Source organism: Giraffa tippelskirchi, chromosome 1 (genome assembly GCF_054371585.1).
Source record: "Giraffa tippelskirchi isolate mGirTip1 chromosome 1, T2T-mGirTip1v1.2.pri, whole genome shotgun sequence".
NCBI classification, from domain to species: Eukaryota; Metazoa; Chordata; class Mammalia; order Artiodactyla; family Giraffidae; genus Giraffa; species Giraffa tippelskirchi.
Window position 1 is genome coordinate 193865368 of NC_137275.1, and position 12318 is coordinate 193877685.

Sequence of the window (12318 nt, forward strand, 5' to 3'; positions counted from 1 at the left end):
CCACCCCCATGAAATCTGATTTACAAATGCTAGAAAAACACTTCACACAAAAAATACATAATTTAAGATTATTGTATTTCCTTACAAGAGGAACGTTTAAACAAATTTTACAGGTGTCAATCAACCCTTGTTCAAAATTGGGCACACATCAAATCTAGCATTATGGGAGTTTTATTTGGAAGTGAACTTTTAACTATTAATACAAATGCCAAGAGATACTACACAAAACATCCACAGGAATTTTTTTCATCTTTTTTTTGAATTGTTCACAAACATTTCCTACATAATCCAACATACAACAGAGAAATGGTACATCTTTTTCTTTCAATTTGCATACAATGGAAAAACAAGAATATATATATATTTTACAAAGTTTAACTAATAGACACTACCAAGCTGACAGTTTTAAGTCTATACGTGAGAAATTATCTAATAAAAAATAATCAGAATTTATTTAGCATCAGTCACTTCCATAACCAAGTATTATTCTGATTAATAAAACTTGCCATTAAGCTTCTGGTATAAACTTATACCACTATTCCATTGGTTGTGTTGCTCCCCACCTTGGTTCTTCAGAATTACGAACAGAAAATCGTTGCAAAGTAGGGGCAAGCATTTGCAAAAACAAACAAAAATCCCCAGCTTATTATAAGCATGAATGTGTGGTGGAATTTCCTCCCAAGCAATGGACTTCAAATCATTAAGAATCACCAGAACTGAGTATTGTCAAGATATTTTGCCTAAGTCCAAGAAGAGATGCCATTTACTTATATCCAACAGAGGACTGAAAATTAAACTTAGTGTTCCGTTTGGGGGTAGGTTGGAGGGAATTCAGCCATTTGAAAAATGACCATCTTAAAAAAAAAATGACCACCAAAAATAGGTTCACTAAATTTATTTTAAAAATCATAAAACGTTTCTTACAAAAGAGCATTACATTCTGCACACTGCTCTGAATAGATGCCAGGGACATATGGACTACTGTTATTTTTCCTCCCTGTCCCACCACCCCAAATGTTACAGTGACCACAAAGCAAAGTGTTCACAATAATTACATGGGGGGACTTCTTTAAACCACCAACAATGAACAAAAATTAAAATTCACTCACTCTGCTGCTGTTTCAAAATTTCAATGTTAGTTTTTGCACACCCTCCCCCACCCCCACCCTGTTTGTAAGGAACTAAAACATTACATCTGGTGAACAGCAAAGATTTCACTACACCTCAAATGCAGAACACCTATGAAGCAGAGGAATGTTGGCTTTTTAAACAGAAGCAGATAAAAAAAAAAAGATGCAGGACTCCTTCAGTTCTTCACTAGTCTTAGAAAAACTTTCCAGAATACTGCTTCACACTATAAAAAAGAAAAAATATCTTGCATTAGAATCCTTCAACATCTGCATACTGCTTCACACTATAAAAGAAAAGAAAAAAAAGTACGAATTAGAATTTTTGTTCGTAACATCTTAATCAATCTTAATCAACATTAAGACAATTTCAATGCTAAATTAAAATGATAAACATGTCCATTACAGTTAGAGATAAGAACTAAAACATTAGTAATTACAAATTAGAGCAATGTAAAATCCAAGAAAAAAGATTAATAGTAAATCAGACATTAGTAGAGCAGAATTGTTAATATATGGTAGAAAAGACAAAGAAATGCCAGTTAAGGTGTGAAATGCTGCATTTTACAGCACCAATCATTTGTCCTGTAGAGGCATGGCCTGTGCCATATGGCAGACTGTGATTTGTTGTCGATTCAGTTATCTAAAAACAACAAAATCACTAGTCTTCCACACAGAACTAGACCAACATCCACTGAATCTTCTACATTTTCTACAGGCTCTGTATAATTTGTAACAAGTGGTTTTGGCAGCAGTTTTCACCAGAAAAATGAGAAGTTTGCTTGGTTAAGGCTTCTTCCAGTAAGATTAGTATCGAATGTCTTCATGTTTTAGCAAGAAGGCAGAAGAAAATTAAAGCAAAGCTATTAGAATGTTTAGAAGTTAGGTCCCCAAAAGGTTGAGACACCATGGCTTCTAAAAGAAAAATCAGCTGAGAAAGAGAAGCTTTTTAAGGTTTTAGTATGTGTAGGCTAGTAACATAAAGCTAAACAAACTGACCTGTTCTGCAGCAAATACTGTGCATTCTGTATCTGGTCCTGTGTTCCTGTAATGGTAATGATCCGATCTTCGGATCCTTCTAAAGGCTCATCAATTTTGATCGAAGCTCCTGACTCATGACGGATTTGTTTAATCCGCTGACCACCTTTGCCAATAATAGATCCAGCCAACTGCAAAGATTTTTAAAAGCAAGTGTTTATGTTACACTTAAAAAAATTATCCTTATGTTCAGTGACCATCAAGAGCATTCTTGTACAACTTATTGACTACACTGTGTTCAATTTAATGCCCTCCAACCAGTCAGAGTTTAAATTACAAACTATTTACACCACCCACTGACATTTCCTTTAATAAATGAACCAGGGGCTCAAACCCATGATAAATTGCTTTTAATAGTGCTGAACACTTTTTGACAAGTCTTAAACTGGAGAAAACCACTTCACTGAAGTCCTTGAAACACAATTTTAAACCTAAAAGGGAATACTTTTGTTACAACCTTCGTTAAGTCAGAAAACTCATAAAAATGACTTGATAAATGTCTTTTATAATATTAAAAATACTTACATCTTTGGGAATAGTTACTTGTGTAGTAATAATAGGTCCACCAAGATCACCATATGAGCCACGACCCCCTGCATAGGAATAATCTGATTTAAATAATGAGTATTAAGTTCATATACAAAGCATGAAATAATGTTTTGATTTCAGAAAGAAGAAAACTTACCATATCCAGAGCCACCCTAAAAACAGAACAGACAAAAACCGAAAATTACTTTGCCTTCCAAACTTCAGGTAATTAAACACATTCCTAAAAAACCCCTAGATATTATTATTAGTAACCAAAGCCCTCCCATATCTTCCCTAGTAAGCCAATTTCAGAAAACAGTCTTCAGGGGAAGAAACCATTCAGGTACAGAGTGTTCCAAGAAACAAAAATGTTACATAGGGGGAAATAAACTACTTAATTGATGAGTAAACAAGCATTTTAAAATTATTACTAACATAAACACCCGTGATACTCAACCTGTGGTTCATAAGCCATCTGCCACTCTGATGGGCTCCATGTATCTATTGCAGAGTCCCAGGTTTCATCAGCACTGAAACCAACCTGTGTTAAGAGAGAAAACTATTAACATGAACCTGCACAGTATTTGTGAGAGCCACCATTTTTACACAATCAATTTCTATTTCATGTCTCTATATAAATTTTTAGTAATCATGTATTTTGGGGGCAAACAAAGATGGAACAAGTCCTAATATCCCAGCAAACAAATAGAAACATTGATTTAAGTAACTAACAGTCTATTTGTAAAAGTTCTTCAGTTAACATGTTCAGTAAAATGTTACCTGTCTTTTAAAACCCTTTAGCTCTCATAAATACATTAATAAGTATCCAAGTTCTTACCATGCCATCGTAACGGTCTCCAGGTCTTCCTCTTCTGTCATAGGCCATTAGATCTCTGCAAGCATAGTAACTGATGTAATCTCAGCTGGTCACATGTATGAAACAAAAACCTACCCCCTCTACCTGTGAGGTGCTGCTTTTTGTATGTCAGTATGTGGATGAAAGAAACTTACCCTCCTCTAGGTGGTGGTGGTGGTGGAAGAGGAAGATTCCGAGCTCTACTACCACCCCGGCCACCTCGTCCGGGAGGGGGTGGGGGAGGTCCTCGACGAGGGCTCATATCATCATAATCTCTTCTGGAGGGAGGCATGGGACGCCCACCCCGACCAGGCGGCATTCTGTCAAAACCACCTCTTCCTCGCATGGGAAATCCCACAGGACGTCCACGGCGGTCATCAAACATCATTGTAAAACCACCATAATCATAGGTTTCATCGTAAAAATTGGGATCATAAGGCTGAGCACGTCCTTTGATGGGAGACTGAAACAAAAACACAGCAACTTTATAGACTGAGGGAAAAAATCTTAGTTCACACCAACAATTCTTTTAACAGAAAACCTCAAGCCCTTTGTGTTTCTTATACTTGTGATAAGGACAGGGACAGGAACATATGCAAACATAATAAACAGAATTTTTAAAAATGCATTTCTGGTGAGTTTGAAATAAAAAAAATTGGGAGTTTTACTCTTCCCGAGGCAACAGTTTAATTTTACCCTTAAGAGTTAACAGACTACAAATTCCTTTCAATTTCACAATGGGGATTATGAAGAAGTTACTATCCAGAGGGGATCACTATCTAGGGTGTGCAGTGTAGTACTATAGAGGAACCGTAAAAACTTCATTTGAACTATCAAAAGTTATTAAAAAACCTCACCAACAATCAAAACACAATTGTACAGATTCTCCCAAAGTATTTCTAAATTAAATTGATGGGAAGAAAGCAGGATGATAGAAAATTGTTAGGGAAAAGTAATTTGTCTTTGCTTTCTGAAATTACTTTTGAATAAGACATCTGTTTTGTGAAGTTAAATGTAAATAAGAGTGTTCTGAAGGTACCTCTGATATAAGATCAAGGATGATCTTTATGCACTCTACAACCCTATCAGGTTTTCCTCCGATAAGAACGACTCTGTCAGTAGATTGAGGACAACATTCCTGGAAAAGCTTGATTGTTGTCTGAGTGTTCTGCAATAGGTTTACAAAATAAGCAGCATTAATTAATCAGAAAAAAGGGAAATGCACTAAAGAAAAAAAAGTTCCAGGCTTAAACAGATTTAATTTATATTTTAGTAAAATTTCCCCCCAATGTTAAAACCTTGTTAGTAAGGGTTGGGCTTCGCAATATACTTTTGGCAAATAACTTGTCTAGTATGGCCAAGCCTTTCTGCTATATTTTAATTAGCAAACTACATAATCTTAGGGGGAGGAAACTCAAAAGAGGGAATGAGAGAAGCCTACCAAATCCTTATAAACAACTATTTTCCAGTAATTCAGCAGGAGAAAACAAAACAGTGGCTTTACCTCTCGAAGTTCTTTGATTTTAGCACCTTTGACTCCAATAATTCCTCCTGCCAGGCTCTGATGAATCAACAGTCTCAACTCGCAGTCAAAGTCGCTTCCTTTATAGTGTTGGTACTGTGGAGGGAGTTACAGAATTTCAGTTCCAAATCAAAGATTCCCCAATACACACTTATCTGCTATAAGCATACCAATTACTGTTGCAGTGAGCAACCTGAATTTATATTTCAATAACTTTACCAGTTATGTGCTATTATCCTCAATAGCCAGGCCCAAAAAGGACATTCTGCACCACCTTAAAAAACTATTTTATTTTCAGGTCCTGCAACACCATACCCACACTGCAGCCATTTAGCATGTCGCTGTTACCACAAAATTATTATTAACATTCAAATAACACCATAATAAAAATGACTGCAAAGCACTTTGCAAATGTAGTTAATTCCCACTGCAGCATGGAGCAGGGTCAACAGTGAGTTGTAAGACCATTCATTTATCATCTTTTTAAGGCTTTTTCTATACAGATGGGAAAAGTACACTATGTTGAAAACAAAATTGATCCTATGGGCCAGGCTCCATACTTCAGTGGGGTTCAATGGCACTATGACATACATTTAAGCATTCCACAGCATCAGATTCGAGCGGGAGCTGGCTGGTTGCAGTGGGTGATGGCAACTGCAGGCCCTGAAAGTAGAAAAATAAGAGTAATAGGTTAAATGTCTAGTGTGATCAGGCTATTGTCGCATATATTGGTAAAGCTACTACAACATATTTCACAACTATCATTAAATAACAAGAAATTGCTTATCTACACTAACAATCAACGTACAATGCTTTTCTCTGTACACCTAGCAAACAAGATTACACAGAATTTTAAAATACTCCAACTAGATCAAACATAGTCCTTTCCAACATAGTCTCAGTCAGTAGTCTAACTCAAAACCTCTTCTAAAATTAAAGCCCATAATATACATGCTAAACTCCATGAACGTGCACGACCAAAGGTAATTTCTTCCTATCTACTCCAGAATGGCTAGACTACATTTTTAAACAAGTGGGATGTAAAATAACCCTGCACTTTAAGCAGCAGAGTGTAACACATTGCTGCTAAAGAACTATTATATCCAGTCTCTCCACCTCCCCCATTTTGCCCCATTAAATATTAAGCACCCCCATTGCAAAATACATTTAAAAAATGAGCCTACCTCTTCCAAGGTAGGGATGATTTTCTTCAGAATTTCTCCAATCGTTTCAATATCAGCACTGATACTCAATATGCTGTCAAACACCACAAATACCAGATAGTACAAAAAAAGGCGGAAAAGAAAAATGAGTTTTGTGGTCATCACCAGTAGTCAAACAAACTTTTACAGAGATGAACATACAATTATTTAACAGTCCCCATTTAAAGTAGCCTATTTTTACATTTTTCACATGCATTTTGTTTTATGCCCAATACAAACATGGTAACAATATTAGGAGACTTGCAGAGAGACAGAGAGAATGGGCTCTTGGAAGGGCTCAGATTAAGTGGGCAATAAACTGACCAGAACTGAAGCAGAGTTGAATATTTATGTTCCCCGCCACCACTAAGTTAATTAAGGATACCCTCGCTGTTACATTGGAAAAACTGGCACACCTTCTCTCAGGCAAAGTAGGGGAATATGCAAGTGGTAAACATTGTATTTGGAGTAAGGTTATGGATACCAGTTAGAAATTAGATCACTAATGGGCTCTGCAAGAAAACAAATACAAATGCGAGACAAAAACAAAGACAACACAAATGAGAAGTGAAGGAAAGTGAACCAGAGTTAGCATTTCATCAGAAAAAATTATGAACAGGCAATGTTGGGAAGCAAGGTGGGCCACAAAGACAGAGCGAGAGACTGTTTCGGTAACAATTTGATTTACAATGCAGCAAATATGCAACACTTGAAGCTGTGCTCCTTCCATTGAAATAAAATTAGTGGATCGTTTGGGTGGGCAACTCACGGTAAAAGTTCAGTGACAAAAAGACTTAATGGGGAAAATAAGACAGAAACTTGAAAAACAATACACCGTCTAAAGGGGATACTATTTAATTATATAAAAGGCAGGTAATAAAATACATTTCTCTCTTTCTAATCAGGCAGTGAGGCATAAACTGTTGGGACATACCGCTCGGGGCCACTGCTGTCTGGGACTGAAACACTGGCATTGTACTGCATTGGTCATTGGCGTTCGTGGATGTTGGCATTGGGCATGGGCATTCAATCAGAAGTTGTCAAGTATGGTACCCGTTTGGCAACGAGCACATTTTTGGGCATAGCCAACCAGGGTTTTCACATGGGCGTTCAGGGGCGGATGGGCCAACGTCATGGTGGGCAACGCAGGGGTAAGTCGATCCAGTACATGGGCAACGGAGATATATGGCCAAAAAAACAAGGAGAGGGAAAAGGGGGAAAAGCAATAAATTTTAATTTAATACAAACTATACTCATACTCTCAATTAATGAAACAAGCTTAAGTTGTTCTGAAGACTAACACAATAATGGACTTCTCTATATCTGACTGTGGCTTAACATTTAAGGACCTTTAATGATGGTACTTTTAAAAAACAAACGATGTTTCAGTAGCAGGCTGGCTCATGAGGGTAGACACAAAACCTGTCATGACTTGAATTCTTGAGGAAATGGGGAAATTATTAACCCAGATAATTATATAGAACATCTGGATTAAGAGGAAAGAGGTTTATAAAAGACAAAAATTCCCACACCACCAAAAATCCTAACTTAAAAGACTAATCTGGTTTCCTGGAGGTTTAAAATGCATTCCTAGATCCTAACAGGCAAGTTTGTAAAATTTAAATTTTTAAGTTCAGTTTACAGTAATCAAGAGGAACATACAAAGATCTGCGACCAAGAGAGAAATGAAATACTATCAAATAAGTTTTCAACACAAAGTTCTTATTTGCCTCAACTTCAGCAAGGAAACATCAAAAGAGTGTGTAACATGAGAAAAAAAATTAAGAAATTTGGTGTAGCCAAGTCCTGTAAATATGCTCACTTCTGGTGATACCAACATTTAATGTGTCTAATCACAAGAGTCAACCCACTATAAAATATGAAGACACAAATTATCAGCATTGACAGACGGTCTCCCAGTTATAAAATTATTAAGTGCCTACTCTATTCTTTACCCTTATCTAAATCATGCAACCTCAACTTCTTGTGCTCCATGTGCAAGCTGTTCAAGAACAGATGGGCAAATTAGGGGGAAAAAAGGGAATAAAAATTTGGAGTTTAATCAGCCACCTGCAATGGTTTTCAGTACTACTATACTTGATTCACACATGGGAAATGGTGCAATTAAGGGGTTTTATACTGTTATTTCTAATTAAGATGTTATCTTGCTTGAAGTGAATAATTTGGTGTAAAGTTATTAGAAAGTGAGGAGGTTTAATATAGACCCCCCAACTCAATCTGGGCTTTGTTAGGAATGGCAAATCTTTAGAATTACCTATGTATTCAATTATTATAAAAGGCTTGTATCTAGGCTATTAAATGATTTCTATGATGCTAATCTTTAAACTTCTAAAAACACATAAACTGAAGCTGCCTGTGTAGTAGTTTAAACTCTTTAATACTTACGTCTGTACGGAGAGCCTTAATATTCTTGCCTCCTTTTCCAATCACTGCCCCAGCATTCTGCAGAAGATAAAAAGAAACTTAGTGTGTCTTAACCTTTTAGTCAAAAACAAACACCACAGAAGTCTAGCCTATCTAACCTCCTGTTTTTGGTTATAGCGATGGAAATCTATTTGGGGATATTAAAACCACCAGGTTTAAACAAAAACCAACAGTCTATGTTACATGCTTTGGGAACTGAATACCTAGACAGAGCTTTGAAATATTCAGAATGCCAGAAATATACTGAGTATAAATCTTAAGCACTGGCACCAATTTTACAATACCCTTCTGCAAGTCAGTTAACTTCAATTCTAGCAGATACTTTCACATTTTTAGCTATATTTTCAGTCAGGTAAGCTGCCAATCAGGATGTTATCTAATGAACCAACAATGTAATAAAAAATACTATCTTTAACGCATCAATGCTATACAGGCCATCCACACCCATCTCCTAATTAGGCTTGTAGTAGTTCACTATGTTAAGGGCTTTCATTTTGATCATTAGCAAAGTATACTACTATGGCTTAAAAAGTCTAAGTCAGTTTAGAAAGAGCCACACAAATGTTTTACATTCTGCAGCCTTCTGAAGGCTTCCCAGAAGGCTCAATCAAACGTTTTCTTAATTTCTACTTTGAGTAAGAATCAGTTTTAAAAATAAAATCTATACCTTGCTCTGAAGCAGAATGCGTAATTCAACCATCTCATCAGTGTTTCTAGATCTTTTAAAAGCTTGTTCCTCTTCCATATCTTCAGCAGGGCGTTTACCTAAAAATTAACAGTTTAGGTTTCAGACAGCACACCAGCATCTTCAAGAAAAGGTACCTTTAATTACATTTTAGTTTTAACCTACAGATTAACATTTAACTCCATTCCCTTTGAAAGGATTAGTTCTTAAAGCATGTTAAAAAAAAAACGAAAGGCACTCAACCTTCAACTTTTAAATCAAAATACACTCCCTTAATTTTCTAAACACGATATATTGTGACAGCACATCAAAGCATTAGAAATTTCTAAATGCAATAAAAAAACTTAAAAGTTTTGTATTTCCTGGCTTTCTTTTAATGGGTTTAGTCCCCTACGCAAATGACAGTTACTTCTAGTTCAAAAAAGTAACAAGGATCTCAAAGTAATGATGAAATTAACAAAACAAAAAAACTGTTAAAATGTTTTCTCACCAAATTCGCCATTGGTTTCGGTGTTGGGAAAGGTTTCCTCTGGCTGTTCAGTTTCCATTTTCTTGTATTCAAGGGAGACACCAATCTGTTAAAAATAAAGAGGCTAGCACACTTGGTTTCTTGGAAAGTAGGCTGTGCAGCTTGCTAAATATTAAAGACAAGGGAAACAAACGACTATTTCCAGAACGTACCAGTTATTAAATATATCCTTCCAGGGCAGAACTGAAGTGTTCTGGGCGGGACCAACTGACACCCTAGTGCTGTAGTAGCCTACGAAAACCAACACAAATCAGTTTTGCTTTTTTGGTTATTACTGAATACTAATGACTACAGATTTGAACACAACAAAAGAGCCATTTCTAAAACTTGTTGGTTTTAGGATCTTAAATTTCCAAAGGACCACCCTAAAACACAAACCAAAAGACCTATCTCATTTTTCTGTAGAAGCAAACACACCGTAATTTTTAGCCCTTGGATCAAGTTCCACCATAACAATGTTTTATATAAACACATAAAAACCAGACGCATAAGGCATTTAAGCCCCCGAGTCTCGAGTAATATTCCCCAAAGTGTACATTTATAAAGAGACAGAAATTATTTTTACATTTGGATTCTAAACTTCTGGGTTTCTTTCCACCGATGACTTGAAAAGTCTACTTGAAATATAAAGGCAAATTCAAGCCATACTCAACCGTCAGGCCAATCTGGTGGAGCGATAAACAGGCAAACCTAAAATAGGAGTACACCCAAACTGCCTGTACTACTAGACTAACAGAACTCTTTAACACCAATAACATCAATAGCGGGATATTTCAAATTACGTTAAAACCGATATAACCTGACAATTTCCTTCAGCACCACCAAACTGGCGATAGTACTGTGAACAGCCTTTCAGCTCCCCTCTCCTGACTGGCAGCAGGCGACGTGCAGCTCCCGTTAATAAGAGAAACAGCTAAACAGCTCACAGTCAAGGCCGTATTTACGCCTTCCACTCTTCCAAGTAACTGAAACGCCAACCTGGCCCAACACTCAAATACTGAGGTGCTTTAGATAAAGGGGCTTAAAGACAAATAGCAGGCTGTTTATAAGGATAAACCAATATCCTCCAAGTGCTTTAGTCGCCAGACCAAAAAAATCGCTAAGTATATGCGCGATCAGCCAAGGGCAAACATGCCCTCCTCCCCTCAACGACCGAAACCGGGATCGGCAACCGCCAAGCAACAAGAGTTGAGAAAGCTCCCGAGGCGAGAGCACTAGCGCCGCACCTCTCCTCAGCCCGATCGACAGGAAATGGCGGCCCGCGTAATGGCGACTACGTGCTACTAGGCGGAGCCGAGCGCGGACCCCCTCCCCCACCCACCACGCGGTCCCGAGACCTCGTCCCCCGCACCCTTCCCCCACCGCGGGAGACAAAGCAACGAAGGCAGCCCCCACCCTTCCAGCTCGCCCGTTCCAGACCCAGGCCCGGAGCGCTCAAGTGCGGCGGGCCCCACACAAAGAGAGCGGCGGCGTTCTCAACCGCCCTCCGGCTCCCTCTCCTTCCCACACAAGGCCTAGTTCCCAACACAACAAAACTCATCCCACCGGCACAAGCCTCGCGACTCTCCGAAGCCTCTAGTACCACAACGCGGACTGCAGATATACGCTCAGGGAAATGGCGGAGGTGGGGGGAGGGGAAACCCGGCAACGTTCCCTCCCAGAACCCGCCAACCACCAACAAGCCCCCAAACGCCTTCCCTCAAGTGGAGAAAGTACTCTCCGGCCCTCACCCCTACGCGCCGTTCGCCCAGCCCCACTCCTCACCCGGCAAAGGTACCGTCCCTATGCCGCCGCGCCTCCTCAGCCGGTCACAGCTAGACAGAGAACAAGCGTAGGCCCCCCACTACCCTCCCCCGCCTCCACGCACTCTCCTACCCCGCCGCCGGGCCCGATTGGCTGCACCGGCTACAGCGGTGGCGCGAGAGCGAAGCGATTGGCCCAAGGCCGCGTCAATCAAGGCGCCGGAGGAAGCGACAACCCCGCCCCCTGCCGGCGCCTCCCTTCAGGCTGTAAGGCCGCTAAGGGCCTGAGAAAAATCAGACTTCGAAAAAGTCAACGCAGCCTTTAGGGAGGCCAAACCCCTGCCCGAACCCGCAATGCCCAAGCCCCAATAACTCTAATTACCTATAGGCCGCAAATAAGCGGGAAGTAGACAAGACGTCGAGGTCGGTGCAGCAGAGAAACAGAGGATAATGGCGTCTGCAGTCCTTTCGCCTGAAGCGCCCTCCTCCTTTCTCGTTCGCGCACTCACTGGCTGGGGAGGGGGGGAGGGGGGAGCCTCTCGCGAGAACTAAAGCCTATCCAGTTCTCGCGCACAGGGAGGGGCGGGTGTGGGGGGGGGGCGCTTCTGGGCCTGAAGGAGTCTTCTGGGTTGGGAGGAGGGGCG

At 39.4% G+C, this 12318-nt stretch overlaps 1 protein-coding gene across 40 annotated transcripts; it reads right to left on the minus strand.

The window, feature by feature from the left end:
• Positions 1-880: 880 nt before the first annotated feature.
• On the minus strand, positions 881-12169 carry HNRNPK (heterogeneous nuclear ribonucleoprotein K). Of its 40 annotated transcripts, none has more exons than XM_081521288.1 (17): positions 12057-12169; positions 10085-10163; positions 9894-9978; positions 9386-9483; positions 8680-8736; positions 7208-7251; positions 6256-6328; positions 5663-5734; positions 5054-5167; positions 4589-4717; positions 3705-4012; positions 3532-3586; positions 3151-3234; positions 2851-2866; positions 2691-2758; positions 2127-2296; positions 881-1354 (listed from the first exon to the last, which is right to left on the minus strand). In XM_081521288.1, the coding sequence occupies exons 3-17, from the start codon at positions 9949-9951 to the stop codon at positions 1324-1326; spliced, it is 1377 nt and encodes a 458-aa protein (XP_081377414.1). In that variant the 5' UTR covers positions 9952-9978; positions 10085-10163; positions 12057-12169; the 3' UTR covers positions 881-1323. The 40 variants fall into 40 exon arrangements, 24 of the variants coding, with proteins under 24 accessions (XP_081377414.1, XP_081377413.1, XP_081377381.1 ...); XM_081521287.1 differs by having other exon boundaries at positions 881-1414; XM_081521255.1 differs by having other exon boundaries at positions 2691-2773.
• Between the last annotated feature and the right edge of the window lie 149 nt (positions 12170-12318).

What these genes read in the sequence shown, in the direction of transcription:
- HNRNPK (XM_081521224.1), bottom strand. Translation starts at nt 9,951, where the DNA reads ATGGAAACTGAACAGCCAGAGGAAACCTTTCCCAACACCGAAACCAAT. An exon ending in TCATCCCTACCTTGGAAGAG is followed by an intron (nt 5,735 to 6,255) that starts GTAGGCTCATTT and finishes TTCTACTTTCAG; the next exon opens with GGCCTGCAGTTGCCATCACC. An exon ending in ATGCTGTGGAATGCTTAAAT is followed by an intron (nt 5,168 to 5,662) that starts GTATGTCATAGT and finishes CTCCCTCCACAG; the next exon opens with TACCAACACTATAAAGGAAG.